Source organism: Dreissena polymorpha, chromosome 8, assembly GCF_020536995.1.
Source record: "Dreissena polymorpha isolate Duluth1 chromosome 8, UMN_Dpol_1.0, whole genome shotgun sequence".
NCBI classification, from domain to species: Eukaryota; Metazoa; Mollusca; class Bivalvia; order Myida; family Dreissenidae; genus Dreissena; species Dreissena polymorpha.
In genome coordinates, this window is record NC_068362.1 from 24,640,732 (window position 1) to 24,657,854 (window position 17,123).

General features: G+C 34.0%; 1 protein-coding gene across 1 annotated transcript; it reads right to left on the reverse strand.

The window, feature by feature from the left end:
• Positions 1 to 3,488: 3,488 nt before the first annotated feature.
• Positions 3,489 to 15,005, reverse strand: LOC127842388 (uncharacterized). Its single transcript, XM_052371872.1, has 8 exons — positions 14,834 to 15,005; positions 14,238 to 14,531; positions 13,698 to 13,865; positions 12,328 to 12,501; positions 11,681 to 11,833; positions 7,909 to 8,035; positions 7,625 to 7,746; positions 3,489 to 3,969 (listed from the first exon to the last, which is right to left on the reverse strand). The coding sequence occupies exons 2-6, from the start codon at positions 14,412 to 14,414 to the stop codon at positions 7,922 to 7,924; spliced, it is 786 nt and encodes a 261-aa protein (XP_052227832.1). The 5' UTR covers positions 14,415 to 14,531; positions 14,834 to 15,005; the 3' UTR covers positions 3,489 to 3,969; positions 7,625 to 7,746; positions 7,909 to 7,921.
• Positions 15,006 to 17,123: the final 2,118 nt, after the last annotated feature.

Below are 17,123 nucleotides of genomic sequence, written 5' to 3' on the forward strand. Positions count from 1 at the left end.
GCTAACTTGACCTTGTAAATGTATATAGTTTTGTATTTATGCAACTTAAGGTATTGCATATCCTTCCTAACTTTAGATTGAGATTTTGTTAATTAGTGTAAAAATGTATTGGATTTAAACCAAAATATGAATAAAGCACACACTATTGAAGGTCAAAAATGTTTTAATGTTATTCTATCCGTCTTAAGCTTTAAAATGATATATAGTTTGACCATATTGTACCACATTGAATGAAGAAAAACCAAAGCGAAGTTTTAATTAATGTTATCCCCCCCATGAACCTTAAATGTGGTTGTGAAAATTAAAAAAAAGATTTTAATCAAGTCTTTGCTCTACCCTGCTTGCCTGTCGAATGACTAAACCTACAAATCTGTGCACGAGGAAATCTTGATTTCCGCACCATTGGACATGTATCACCTTCAAAACCTGTATAACCAGTTTATTCATTCACACAACGATAATAAATACATATATATCAGGCAACGTTTTATCAGGCAGATATCAATGCGGTGGTATGATGATACAAATGTATCATACTGTTGTAGATCAGGGATATTTCAGATACGTTTATCAAATTACTTAGATATTGAAATATGTATATTATATAACGATGCTTTATAACAGTTTTAATACATGTTAATTAATAGTTAACATGCACAATCAAAAGCAGAAAAGGGATAATCGGTTAAACGTTAGCCTTGAATTTAAAGCGGCATATTGACGGCCAATACTGTATATTATTTCAAAAGTTATAATTATATGTTCTGAAGTAGGCTATCCTAATTAAGGTACATGAGTAACCGTCCTATATCCAGTAGGTTCCCAGGTATCGGCTAGGAAACGACCTCTTGATAAATTTGCTTGCTGTGAGATAAACAGTGACTGGCTGGAAAAAAACAACAAAAACATAGCTCCACACAAACTATTGATGTTTCGACCAGAATGTGTTTGTGCATTGGGTGGGTGATAAAAGAGTTGCACTGTAATGTGATATAGGAATATTAGAAACCAATTCGTGCAGCGATAGGAACGCCAAGTAGTCTAGAATTGTGCTATTTTTACAGCCAAAGGGTATAAGTCCAGGGACAACCCTCGCTGTCTTTGCATACAGGGGTCATCCTTTTACCGTGTGCTTAGTGTGACATTACCCGGACATAAACCACGATGTACCATCCATGACAAATAGCGGACTCTAACAAACCAACCTTCAACTCAACACATAATAAATTGCAGTGGAATATTACAATAATGTTGATCAGTCCGTGAAGTCCGACATCACAGGCACAGGCTATGGAATCCAACCAAAGCTGCAGTTGAACTCGTCATATGGGGTAACGAAAAAGATCACAGGAGAGATGCTGTCGAAAATCCTCTACAACAGACATAAATATTTACCCAGTAAAAACATCGCGGAATTGAATGCAGTGGGAAACATTACGACATAATTTACTGCATGTACACAGCAGCAACACACGTGCAAGAGTGTAAGCCATTCATGATATGAGGGTACCACATTTTCAGAAACGATTGTTTTGGAAAAAGGGAGGAGTGATGACCCTGGTCGTAAACAACCGGAACAATAAAAAACTTAATGGGAAAGTCAGACTCTAACCATACCAATAGCATATTACTCAGGTCGCTAGACAAAGAAATCCGGCAGTAAGAAGGAAAAAACCCTCTTAAGACAACAACGCGCATGAAGCCATGACAAAAGATACCATAATAGATGAAACGAAGAAGGCTAAACAATAACTCAATAAAATGAGATCCGGTATACAATCCCAAGAAGCAGTTGAACATCTTCAACGCAAGCTGGTCGCATGGCTACGTATTCCAATCTGAGAGACGGCACAGAGGATTAATGTTCTGAAGAAAGGGAAGACCATTTCGACATTCCTGAGTTACCAACCAATCACTCTGATAATCATGCAGTGGTGCCGGATGACAGAGAGCATCGTTACACAAGAGAAAGACGGGTTAAGAACAGGCCAGACCAAAACAACACGCCTTTCCCATCTTACAGAAGATGCATTCCATGTGCGGAAGACGATGAACGCTGCATAAATTGATCTACAGAAAGCCGTCAAAAAATGGAAAAACGGACTGTTTATAAAGCGAATGCTCTGTGGTATATTATGCAACACGTGCCGGTAGAAAAAGTCCTACCTGCACAACCGGGGCGTCCGTGTTTCATTAGACGGTTTCCGAAGGGGAAACACTACTGCTGCAAACTCTTCATCAAAGACATCCTACCATAACTCACCATATGAGTAAAAACCGTCCTGTTGCAGATAATAAAGTTGTCGGGTTACACAGATTGGTTTGCAACCGTCGCCAAATACAGAAGGTTGCTGGCTTTAGGTACTATCCCAGTTTTGTACTCCAAACGGTGCCTAACCATCAACATGGTAAAATTATCAGCCAAACTTTTCACACTTTCCACCAAAGTTTAGTTTGGCAAACTTGCGTTATAATGACGCGTGCGACCCAGTATTTTTTTGGTGTAGCCTAGCCCAGAAAAGATTATAGTACTTGTTAACATAAAACACCGTATGTGTCGTCTATAGGCCGCTTTAATTGCAAGACAAGAAGATGGGTACACGAAAATCTCTCCTCTGATATTCAATGTTCAATATACTATAAATTCAGGTCTATTTTTTTCACATTGTTATAATATACGCATATACGCATATAATATACGCATATGTTCATATTTAAGGAGTTCAGAAAAACGTATCTGAAATAAACATGGTCTAGGTCATTATGATAGGACAAGTTGTCTCATCTGTCGACTGATTTGCATTGAGTTTATTCGATTCTGCGCCTCAGGTCACTATTAAAAGTTATCACGCATCTAATTTTCGTTATTCCACCTTTGTGTCGCATTATTATGATTTTTTTGTCAGCGAAAGTAAGATTTTATTCTACTGTATATTGCCTTTATTGCGACGTTTGTTTTGCATTTAAAGCCTTTGTTTCGCATTGTTATGCCTTCATCTGGCATTAATACGCTTTTATTCCACTTATTAATGCCTTTATTTTTCGTTAATACGCATTTCAGTCCGCATGATTTCGCTTTCAGCATGATTGCGCTTTCCGCATGATTGCGCTTTCCGCATGATTGCGCTTTCCGCATGATTGCGCTTGTGTGTTGGGTTATTATTACAGATAATGCGACCTTATCCCTCCTTATAATTCCATTTGTGTGCGTTTTTAAGATTTCATTTCGCTTGTTCACGCCTTGTTTTGCGTTATTATGTATTGGTTTTGCATTATTACACATTTATAAATGTAATAACGTCTTAATTTGTATATACATATTTTTCATCAATACTTATTCGCATGTTTTTTTCAAATATCAGAATAAGAGTATTTGATGTTTTGAAACCAAGTTTTTGCGTCAAAATCTTATCTATTTTTATCTCAAACTCGTAGTTGTTATGTGAATTCCATTTAATGTAAACAAAAGAATTATACATGTAATTGGTTTATTTACGTACATTTTGAATGTTGAAAACCATAAATAATACATTTGCAACAAAGTAATGAAATGCGTACAAATGTAAAACATGACCTTTTATTTCAAATGACTTGTTTTTTATCAGTTTCTATTTCGTCACAAATGGATTTTTTAATCTGGTTATATACTTAGTGCCAGCAGCGTGGCATAATGTCAGCGAACGTACATCTCAAATCGTTACAGTCTTTCGTATTGGTCATACGTGTTCGCATATCTGGACACCAGCATGTTGGTCACATAGGTGTACGATTCAGAGCTCCAGAATGGCCAGTAGTCCGGGTAGTTTTGTACCCATGAAAATCAATAGGCACGGGCCGACCATGCACTCCCTTCTTGATAAGGGCTTGGTATGTCTTCTCGTCTATGATACCTTGAACAGCGTCCATGTATCCGTCTCTGGGATTCCCTGGGGTAATGTAGTTTCGGTTCATCGGGTAAGAGGTCCCTGTCTCAAAAAATACCGGTATATAAGAATTACCCCCAAAAATAAAATTGATAAAATAAATGGCGAGGCGACAAGTCATTATTTACAAATCTGTGAAAAAGTTAGTACAAAAACATGAGCCTTTAAAATGTTACACTGATAAGTGAACATCTCTTATTTATTTGTTTTGTAACTAACTCACTGGAGTTGTATTTATTACGTTAATATTTCTATTTGAGATTCTTAATTTCAACACTTTCACTATACCCATCTTATCAGTTAGACTATAAAAACTACCAGAAGTTAGGTTGGGTACATTTATTAACATGCATTTCATGAACCGTAGTTCACCTTTCTTGAGAATTGTTATGATAAGTGTAACTGCCAGTCTTGATAATTGTAATGATATGTGTAACTGCCAGTCTTGATAATTGTGATGATATGTGTAACTGCAAGTCATGAGAACTGTTATGATATGTGTTACTGCCAGTCTTGAGAATTGTTATGATATGTGAAACTGCCAGTCTTGGGAATTGTTATAATGTGTGCAACTTCAATACTTGAGAAATGTTATGATGTGTGTAACTGCCAGACTTGAGCATTGTAATGATATGTGTCACTGCCAGTCTTGATAATTGTTATGATATGTGTTACTGCTAATCTTGACATTTGTTATGATATGTGTACCTGCCAGTCTTGAGAATTGTTATGATATTTGTAACTGCCAGTCCTTAAAAGTGTTATGATATGTGTCACTGCCAGTCTTGAGCATTGTTATGATATGTGTAACTGCCAGTCTTGAGAATTGCTATGATATGTGTATCTGCCAGTCTTGACGTTATGCTAACATTAAGTCGGAAGAAAATAAAATAGATTTGTTTAATTGTAAAAAACAATACAATACAGTAAAGAGATCGGCTAAAAGGAACTATTTTTACAAATAAAAAGTAAAAATGTCTAATATTAGCAAAACGTTTCCCCACAAATTTTGGAAGTATATAAAGAAATTTAGAAATACAAATGGTTTTGATTTAAATGTGCAAGCCTGTGTGAACTTGTCGAGTAATATGAATATGTCTGACTTTTTCAATGTAACAATCGGATTAAAACAAGGGGAGCCTTAATCTCCTCTTCTTTTTATATTGTTCATAAATGATATCACTGAAACCATGAATTTTAATGAGTTGACTGAAAAAGATCACGAACTTTTGTCCATGTATATGATTATATTTGCCGATGATATTGTATTATTCAGAACGGATCCAAATAGTCTACAATCGCAAATAGATGCTGTACATCATTATTCTATAAAATGGGGTTTAAAAATAAATGTAAATAAAACTAAAATATGTGTATTAAAAAAAGCAAACTGTGTATCCTGACTTCTTTCAAGATAATGAACAAATTGACATTGTTGACAACTTTGTATATCTTGGAATAGAATTTACTTATACTGGTAACATGGTCAATGCAGTGATCAAGCCCTTAGGGAGTACACTAATCTTTTAAATGTGTTTGATAAAATTAGCCTAGATATTAAGACAAAGCTATCCCTATTTGATTCTATGATTGTACCTATACTGACATATGGTTGTGAAGTATGGGGAGTGTATAATTATAAACATGTTGATAATTTACATGTTAATTTTCGTAAATATATACTAGGTGTAAAGAAACAAACTTTTACATATGCTGTTTATGGTGAACTCGGTCGAGTACCTTTGTCAGTTATTTGTAAGGAAAAAGGAATGAAATTTGGTTGAAAATCATGAAAATAATGAATCACCTATATATAGAGTGTATAGTGACCTATGTAACAATGTAAGTACTTCTTGTTGGGCAAGTAGAATAAATTCTATCATAGACCATTTAGGTTTACGGGATATTAGATTGTATTTTTATCCCAGTGTTAATTATTATAATTCATTAAAATCGAGAATAGAGATCAATCTGTTTAAAAGATGAATAATAATGTTAATTGAATGTCGAAGATAGATAGTTATTGTAAATATAAAACTGAATTTTGTTTTGAAAAGTATTTGGATGTTATATCAAATGATAAACTTAGACATCAATTAACTTGTTTAAGATTATGTTCTCATAGTTTAGAGATAGAACTAGGAAGGTATAACAATACATAAAGAAATAATAGATTGTGTAAATAATGTAACCAAAATGCAGTAGAGTCTAAATCACTTTATTTTATGTTGCTCACAATACAGTTGTATAAAATTCCTAGGTCAATGTTCATGGCCCACAGTACAAAAATGTAATTAGTTAATGTCAACTTCAATTAAAAAAATGTATATATAATCTTGCAAAATATGTTAAAGAAGCATTATGTATACGGCAAAATACGCTTGATAGTTTACCTGTTTTCTGATCGCTTATATGTATGTTTGTATATCTATGTAATGTTCTGCAATATCTGTCTATGCTTATTTGATGTTTGTGATGGTCCTTGCCATAAGTTTTTTTGTGTGTGTTTGTAAATGGCAAAAAGCAAATGCATTTGCTGATTGCCAATAAACTGAAACTGAAACTTGATAATTGTAATGATATGTGTAACTGCCAGTCTTGAGAATTGTTATGATGTGTGTAACTGTCAGTCTTGAGAATTGTTATGATATGTGTCACTGCCAGTCTTGAGTATGGTTATGATATATGTAACTGCAAGTCTTGAGAAGTGTTATGATATGTGTCACTGCCAGTCTTGATAATTGTTATGATATGTGCAACAGTTAGTCTTGAGAATTGTAGTGAAATGCGTAACTGTCAGTCTTTAGAATTTTAATGTTGTATAGCTACCAGTCTTTAGAATTGTTATGATATGTGTAACTGCCAGTCTTGAGAATTGTAATGATATGTGTTACTTCCAGTCTTGAGAATTGATATGATATGTGTAACTGCCAGTCTTGAGAATTGTTATGATATGTGTAACTACCAGTCTTGAGAATTGTAATGATATGTGAAACTGCCAGTCTTGAGAATTGTTATGATATGTGAAACTGTCAGTCTTGAGAATTGTAGTGATATGTGTAACTACCATTCTTTAGAATTGTTATGATATGTGTAACTACCAGTTTTTAGAATTGTTATGATATGTGTAACTGAGAGTCTTGAGAGTTGTTATGATATGTGTAACTGCCAGTCTTGATAATTGTTATGATATGTGTAACTGCCAGTCTTGAGAATTGTAATGATATGTGTAACTGCCAGTCTTGAAAATTGTAATGATATGTGAAACTGCCAGTCTTGAGAATTGTTATGATATGTGTAACTGCCAGTCTTGAGAATTGTTATGATATATGTAGCTGACAGTCTTGTGTGGCGTAATACAACTAGGTATTGTTATTAATGTGGTCACTGACATTATTGAATACATCGTCTAGTATTATTGGCAATACGTCTGTGTTAAAGAGATATACCAAATAAAAAATCATGTTTCAAGAGAATGATTGTAGTAAGTCATTTTAAGTTTCTTTGTGAGCGCAACTGAGTTTCCCCCTCGTCCGGCCATTCTCATACTTTGTATATATAAAATAATCGATTATAATGTTGCATATACATGTTAAATTAAACACAATACAGAGTTGCGTGGATGATGTGTTGTCGGAATGTTACTAAAATACCCTGTGCAATATAACAGTCGCATTAAACATGGTATGTAATACATTTACCGTTGAACCTTTGACAGAACCAGAAAAGAAGGCGTTCCAAGGCTGGTATGTGAGTCCGAACACATTGTTATGAAGAAAAGACGCTGCCTTCAAAACCGTGTCCTTGACCTCATCGGGGGTGTCTGCACAAAATAATTTTTAAAAGATATGGGAAGGCGGATATTAGTTATTATCTTCGTAAACAAAATTTCTAGTTGGCTTATAAAACTGTTTTAGTTTTATTGTTGTCAACGATTTCCCATCAGTATTAATACCGATTTATCCTCAGTTTTGAAGTCACCTACTTTTCTTGAAGTATCAACTATCTTTTTCCCAATACAGATGCTTTGTTTTCTCATCGAAGACCGCCCACGTGCTCATCAAGGCATTGATGGCCATACCTGTGGTAAACAGGCGATCTTGACCCCGTACCTATATGTAGCAATGAAATAAGAAAAAACATCTTATTCGGAACTCAAATAAACGAATGTTTGCTGAAATATGTATTTTTTGCACACACAAAGTTGAAAGTTTGAGAAAAATGTGATGTCATTGCAATTTGATTGAAAATTTGGAAGACTATATTAAGGTACAAAATAACAAATGAACACCAGCCGGCAAAAACCAGCGTTCACTAAGCTTCTATTTAAATTAGTATTATATACGAATTATCCCAGGAGATAAAGATGGTCAATTTACGTGTATCTCAAACGATGGAGCTAGTGTGGTTGATTATATGATTGCATCATCTGAATTGTTCGATCATATTAACGATTTTCAAGTGCTTAACCGTGGCGAATCCGATCATTTTCCGATTACATGTCATATGTATATGACGTATATTGATGACATAAATAATGTCAGAAATAACCAAGGTAAATTATCGTATTTTAAAAAGTATAAATGGAGGAGTAAATTTGAACATGTCTTTCTAGATCGCTTAAAAAGTTTGTTTGATAAAAAAGCCAAGCATTGATTAAGATTATAAATGAAAACATTTACGGAGCTATTGATAAAATTACGTCATTTTATCACGAAGCTGGCGAAGTCATGTCACAGTCTCCGAGGAAGAAAGACGAACAACCGAAATGGTGGGACGAAAATTGTAACTTTCTTAAAATGCAGAAATATAAGTATTTACGGAAATTTCGGCTTTCCAACTCATTAATTGATCTACGGGAATACAAAAATCGCAGAAACACATTTACAAATTACTGCAATAACAAAATGCGGGAATTCCAAACAGAAAACAGAAGGGAACTTATTAATAACCGCAATAACCCAAATTATTTGTGGACAAAACTTAAACAAGCAAAACAAAAAATATGCACTGACATAAGTATAAGTCCAAATGATTGGCGAAATTATTTCTCTGATTTACTATATGATAATAAAGCACCACCCATTTTATTGGACGATATAGCTGTAGATCCTGCTCCTAATACAATATCCCTTAATTCACCAATCATTTTATCAGAAGTCAAAGATGCCATTAGAAAACTGAAAAATGGCAAAAGCTGTGGTATAGACTGCATCCCATCAGAATATTATAAATATACTTTTGACATTTTAACACCATATCTTGTTATGATTTTTGAAACCAAAGAATTCCCGAATTCATGGGGAAAAGTATTATCTGTCCTATTCATAAATCAGGACCAACACATATGCCAGAAAACTATCGTGTAATATCACTTACAAATACAATGTATAAAATCTTCGCGGGTGTCATTAATAAACGATTGTACGAATGGGCAGAAACTAACAATAAAATTGATGAATCACAGTCAGGTTTTCGTACTGGTTACTCAGCTATCGATAATATATTCTGTCTACAAGCTATAGCTAAAAAATATCTGTCAAAAAAGGAGGTAGATTTTATTGTTTATACATTGACTTCCGCAAAGCCTTCGATAAAATCAATCATCATGTACTCTTCCAGTCCCTACAAAGAAAAGGCATAAATGGATTTTTTTTTATGTTTTACTTAATATGTATACATCGCTGTATTCATGCGTTAAAATTCAAAATACGCAAATCCAACCCGACGGACAGTCTTTGGTTTCACATGTAAGCATAACATATTTTTTTTTAATGCAATATTGGAACCAGGCAAGGTGATAAAACCAGTCCAACGATTTTTACATTATTTATCGATGAATTATCTACGATGTTACGAGAGAAATGTGGAAGTGGAATATTCATTACTAATGAAATCAGCGACATTATATGTCTAATGTTTGCCGATGATGTTGCTAGCTGTGCCGAAACAGCCATTAAATTACAACAGCAATTAAAAGTTATTGACGAATTTTGTGCTTTAACTGGAATGGAAATTAATCTACAGAAGACAGAAATAATTGTATTTAGGAACGGTGAACCTTTAAGACATTACGAACATTGGAGTTTCCGGGGCACGCGAATAAATACTACATCTATTCATAAATACATGGGGTTAATGTTTACACCAAAATTATCTTGGAGCGCTACACATGAAAAACTAAGTGCACAAGCACAAAAATGATTTTTTTCTATTTACAACTATACAAAATCATTTGGGTATTTCCCGACTAAAGAATTATTTATATTGTTTGATAGTATGATCAAACCAATTCTATGTTATGGATCACAAATATGGGGTTACGAGTATATCGACTCAATTGAAGTTGTACATAAAAAAATTTGTAAAGGAATTTTGCATGTTAAAAAAACCTACTGACACATGTCTTGTTCATGGTGAATGCGGACGTCTCCCATTATGTATTACCTACTTTGTCAATTTTATAAAATATTGGTGTACGTTACTAACTATGCCTAATCATAGATACCCTAAACAATGTTATATAATGTTAAAAGGGCTTGATGACTCCGGAAGAAAATGTTGGGCTTCAGAAGTCAAAACAATGCTATTTCGTTATGGATATGGAAATGTATGGATAAGTCAAGAAATTGGTGATGTTAATTAATTCATTAGACACTTTCGCCAACGTATTATTGAATGTTATACTCAAAACTGGCAAAGTGATAAAAATAATTCTTCTCGCTGTCACCATTACATGTATTACAAAACAATGCTAAATACTGAAAGATATCTTACCTTAGAAAACATACCATATAAACATAAAATTGCATTTTCTAAATTTATATGTTCTAATCACAAATTAAATATTGAGATTGGTAGACAATCAAATATCCCATTTGATGATAGACTATGTTATTTTTGTCTGGCTAACACTAATATACGTGTTATTGATTGTGAATTTCATGCATTTTTCTATTGTTTTAAACACAGAGACATCCGTTCCCAATATCTTTTTAATTGGTACCATGGGGGATGTTCAATATCTGATTTTTATTCATTAATGGGATCAAATAATGATAAAATAATCCATAAAGTCGCAAGTTTTGTATACCATCTGTTAAACAACATCAATTCATAACTTTGTAATTATATGTATATCTACATGTGAAACAACATCACTTTGTTTGTATTTATTTACTTATCTAAAAATGTATAATTAAATATGGATAGAAATAGTTACAAGGCAACTATGTGATTGTATAAAATTTGTGTATATTGTGTATTTTTGGGCCGGTGGCCAGTATTTACTTCAATAAAATTGTTTGAGTTGAGTTGAGTATCATTGAAAAAATTATGTATTGAATAAAAATGCACATAAAAGCTTACAACACAGTCACTTAACCTATGGATCTTAAAAAATCTACCACATAATGAATTAGTTACACCCATTAACCCGGATATTTTGCAGCGGTCATTTTCCATATTATAGATAGTCATTTTTAGAAGTAATGAACGGCAAACACGCGCATGTGTATGTTTGTGGACTGCAAGAAGCAGCAATAATATTTAAAAATAGCTGTTTATTTTCAATATGCATGTCTTAAGAGTTGCAAATTCTTTCTATTGCTAATTATAAAATTATATTGCTAAAACTTATATATGTGTATGCCTGTATGTCGTTGACCACTGTTGACTACATTTTGTGTTACATGTATGTGTATTCATGGGCTTCAAGCCTAATGTATTCTGAAATAAAGCCATGAAACCATATTTACCACTGTGTTGTTGTTGCGGTCCAGATCACCGTCTCCCACAAAGTCGTCAAAGTAGATATCTCCCCGAATGTCCTCCTGGGTCTGGTTGATCAATACTGAAGTCATGTGATCGTCCAAGACGGCACTCAATAGTTCTTCGACCTCTTCGAGTACCTGAATGACATTAAACAATAACAATAAATTACACTAGCGCCCTTATATGAAGCAGATACAAGCCAATATGATAAACGCCGAACCTGGGTTTTAAACTGTGGAAAACGAGAAACATGTTTTGGCTTTATTAATAATAAGGTTGTTGTTTTCATTTATGCATTATTTGCTTTGCATAACGATATTTACCGTCTGACTGGACACAATATAGGGCCTCGCATCGCAAATGGTGCAAAAATGGCTAAAAACCGTGATCAGAACAGTACACTTATATTTCGGACGTTTATGCTAAACGTCGTTGCAAAACAAATGCCGTTAACATGTGTAATATTGCTAAGTCTTTACCTGTTTGTTTTTTCGCAACGCACATAATGCTTGAATGACCATGTGTATCCGACAAAAAACGAAAAAAATATTATGGTGATTACTTTGTAAAAGTAATTGTGCCTTACCTACTGTAGCCAGGGCATGTTAGTTTATTTACAAGTCCCACCTACCGCGTGTGGTAATTTCTCATTTTTATCTTTCCTGGTTATTTCGCCATAGGTTCTGACCACGAACCAATAGAACTCTATTGCGGACGGGTAGTAGAGTAGAGCTAGGTTGTGACGGGAACTGAAATTTGTTGCGATCATTTTCGCTATCAGATTGGAGGTGTTAAGATATATTTGCTGTAAATAGAACAAAAAAAGCATGCAGTGCGTACTGCGGTTAACATCTTTTAATACGACTATATTTTACAGGTGAAGATGACGCTGAGCAAGAGAAAAGGAACTAACTACAGTTGACAAAGCCACGGCAAAGTAATGTAAGGTATTGAGCCATAAATACAACACGAGAATTTGATGGCGGAACAACATAAGTCAAATGTAAATACAATAGCAAATTCAAAGATAATGGTCGTCAATTTTAGGAGGAAAACAAGTGTTGTTGTTGTTTGCTAATACGGCCAATAAGGAGAGCAAAACAAACTTAGAATTTATTTATTTCGTTTTAATCCTTTTATATGTTTCATTTAATTGTGTTTTACTTATACTGTATTCCCAATACAAAATAAATAAGTATGCTTTAAATAACTTAATTAAGGCAAACAATCGTTATTAACAGATGAAACGTAATCGCTTGAGATTAAGAAAAACTCATATTGTATAGTAAGAGGAAAGCCGATAGAGTTTGTGGTTGAAAAAACGCAGCCTATTCTTTATTTGACAGCGGAGAGTATGTATTCACAGCAGGCAAAAGAGAACTAAGCGACCATGTGGATTGCAGTATCAAAGTAGATATAACGGATTGTATAATATGCAACACTCTAACAGGTATAGTCAGTTTGCCAGTTGATTTCCCTGGAAGAGGCATATTCTATTTGCTTAAATGCAAATTGCTAAATACGGCTTACTGCGTGATTGTGCTGTTTCGATGGGTTGTATCGCACGAGTTAATTGTGCCATGTATTCCACCAGCCGATGCGATACAACTCAACGAAAAATTCAGTATTGTTCACTATGTAATTTATTAATTACCTACATACAATAGATACAAATTTAACATAATTAATTTTTCACCAGATATTTTATTAGAAATGTGATTGTTTTCACAAGAAAAATAACGAATCTCACGTTTTGAATACGCAAACAAAGATTTTGTTTGACACAGTAAATAGATTGTGCCTGTCGAAACATCGGTCATAACGATACAAATGATATATAACATATACAAGTAGTCCACGTTCCTTGCATTTAATTACGGAAACAGATTTCATATAATTGTGAAAAATGCTATTCTTCAACAAAAGCTTGTATGTTAAAGAATGACCTTTTCAATTATTTTAGCAAATACATTGCGTGGTCCAAGTTTAACTGATCGTTACCCTGATATCTGAATCATCCAATGTTGTTGCTGGGACAACGTCATTTAGAATTGCCGTCGTAATGCCAAACACGGAGTTGGCGGCGACAGTAACGTCAACGTTGTTTGTGTTATACGGCATGTCAACACCTCTCTTACCCCACTCTATGACCTCGGCAGCGTCTTGAATCTGAAACAGTTGATCAGTTTTACGAATTACATGAGAAAAAACGAATTCTTATAATATACCACATAATATGATCAGTTCACCGTGGATGTATTAGAAAGAGAAATAACGATTTATAATTATATCATGGGCATTAAATGTGAATCATAGCTGAAGTTTGACCTTTTTCAATGTAAGCATTATTACCCTGCTTTTACTTCAATGTTAGAAAAGCTCCATTAGATCAGCTTGATAAATAATAATAAGTTATAACTAATAACTAAAGACAGTAATTCTTAACATGTTCATTTTGTATGAACTATAACAAAAAGTGGAGAAAGTTACAAAAAAAATAAATATTGAAGAAAAAAAACTGATTTTTGAAAAGCATTTTACCCATGTGGGAACCAACACTATGTCCTCATTTTCGGGAACCTGCTGAAGGAAGTGACGTAGATAAAGGTAGGTTCTACAGTCTATAGCATTGGTATTACTATCATTCGACTTTGGACGATATGCGTATTTCTTTAAGCCGTCAAAACGGACGTGACATTCGTATTCTGAGATCGCCATTGCGCAAGCGTCTCAGTAAACTCGTCTTTCATTTCCGCCAGCAGCGAACCAAGTCCTAGGTTGACAAAGGTGACGTCGAAGTCAGATGGTATCATGAACGCGTGCAAATAGCCGTTTCTGAAAGTATAAGAATAAGGACAAAAAATATTAGTAAAATATCTTTTAAACCTACCATATAACGTTCAATTTTTTTAATTTGATATATGAAGTTGTGATGTTGATTTTTTTTCATTACGTAGACTCGCAAACTACTAATTTTGTTATATAACGGAAAACTCGAAAATAGGGAACCCATTTAATTAGCTATGTACTTCTTAATAACATTTTTGACGAAAAAGGGAAACATTATTCCCTAACTGAAAGGAAAAAGGAGCGTTTTATATTTTGCTTTTTACATAATTTAATTTAAGTCAACGTACACAGAAGCAAGAAGCCTTGCCATTATCACTTCAATATCATGCAGACCAATTTTATTCAAAAATTGTTCGAACGCCGAAAAATTTATGGATGCAGCAAGGTCGAAGAAATGGTGCAGATTGTACGGATAGCTTGACCAAGCTTTAAAGAATGCGTTGTATTTCTGAGGCCAAAACGTCATCAGCGAATTAGAAAAGTTCACGTTTTTGTCGTGGTATTCTGCGATTGACCTCACCGCGGCGATCATGGCTTCTTCAGTTGGATCGGTCCGTTTCAATAGCGAAAGGACTCGAGAATGCATGACGCAATCCACGCAGTCGCGAACATATTGTCGTCATAGATTTTGAACGCCTCGCGCATAAGGAATAATTCTTCGTGTCCATGGAAATAAAATCTTACGTCACTCTCCCACAGTCCGCGTTTCTTTTCCCATAACAGCGGTGGAATAAAGGGAGTGTCTCGTTTCACCTGCTCTGACGTTACGATATTGAACAAGGATTCAACGGTAGATTTTGCTACATGTCTACTCAATGTTTCAGCATGTGTCGATACAGCTGTAATTTCTGCCTGCAGTCGAATGCGAAAAGCCTACAGGCACAATGCTCCTCACACCATATTTTGAGTTCTTTCATTTAAACCCTTTAATCGATAACTTACCTTTTTTTTTTTTATACATGTTATTATACAAGTTTATAGTTTGATTTTCTGTAAAAGTTTTGTTTGTCTCTTATTAGGTTAGTTACAACAATTGTAAAAAATACCAACTGACAATTTATCAACACATATGGTCACGTTCGTTCCTTTACAATCACGATTTAAAGTGGACGATGAGCGTTACGTTCACGGTATCCTCACTTTGTGTGGTGTTTTCTTGTAAATGCGTGCATATTATTCACAAACATGTTTTTTTTGCCAGCAAGTTGATGCAAGTAAATAAAGATATCATTTATCTTCAACGATCAACAAACTGTAACCATAAAGATGACAGCAATGATTGAATTATTGTTGACGTAATTTTGTTAACGTCGTCGTACACACAAACGTGCAATTTTGAAGTTACGCTCGTTTCATCTAATGCATTAAAGCATACATAAAATAAAATAATCCGTACAAACACGTTACCTTTGATCATAAGCTATTATTTTTTATAATACTAAACATGTTTCGGCCATAGCCTTCATCAATAGTAGCAATGATCGATTGATTGATTGATTGATTTTAATATATAATGTCGGAATACATGGCAATACAAGAATAACAAACACATGTACTTAAAGTGATATTATGGGTATCTAACAGTTTATAGGTGTCTATCGCAACCGTTGTTTATTTTTGGTGTTTTCACTTCATATACACTTACATTTGTTAATGCAGCATCAACATACTAAAACAATATCCCGGAAAGAGATAAATAATAAATGTGAATATCAACCGTACTTTCGTTTGACAACTGATCACGCATGTACAATGTGAACCTTAATTTAGTTTCAGTGAAGATTCGTGTATACGACACAAAGACACCATTTTGTTTTACGAATCATTTCGGCTAACAGGACTGGGTGGGTCACGTAAAATATATAATATAAAATATATTATTTATAAACAACTGGTAGCAAGATGAGTTGCAGATAATTGGTCAGTAACCACATTTTAACTTACTATTTTGACCTATTAATTCATTTAAGCTCAATTCAACAGTGAAAAATGCCCATAATATCACTTTAAGAAGGAAAGAAACACGCACGTATCACAGATTTGAGCACCTTCATCAAGTCACTTTTACGAAAGGCCACTGTAGATAATACAAAACATCTATATTGCGGCATGTATGTAGCTTTTAGATCTTCTAAAAATTAAGTAACAACAAGCAATTACCAAAAAATCTGAGCAACAGACAAAATTAAAATCTAAAAAAGATGGATAATTTAAAGAAGTGAAAGGTTAAGAATCACATAGACTAATAAAAAGTTCATTAGCACCGAACTTGAAGTTATTATATGTTACAGCGTCTCTTATATTCTGAGGCAAATTATTCCACAAAGTGCATCTCCTGTAGGCAAATGAAAACCAATCAATTACTGTATCGATAAACAACCCATTCGGTCACAACCCGAAAGACCCACCAGTATACCAATCACTCAATCATTCGCCATTTTATCAATGAATCCGTGAAAAACAATTATGGGATGAAAAAAAAACAAATTTAGTTCCCCATTCTTCAGAAAATGCATCAACAACAAGGATTCCAAAACCTAGAGTAAAACGGTAGTAGTTTTGCGTTGTGATATAACG

Coding starts and splice junctions, on each gene's coding strand:
- LOC127842388 (XM_052371872.1), bottom strand. CDS start 14,414: ATGGCGATCTCAGAATACGAATGTCACGTCCGTTTTGACGGCTTAAAG. Junction 13,866..14,237: donor TAGTGTTGGTTCCCACATGG/GTAAAATGCTTT, acceptor CAACTGTTTCAG/ATTCAAGACGCTGCCGAGGT. Junction 11,834..12,327: donor ATGAGAAATTACCACACGCG/GTAGGTGGGACT, acceptor AATGTCATTCAG/GTACTCGAAGAGGTCGAAGA.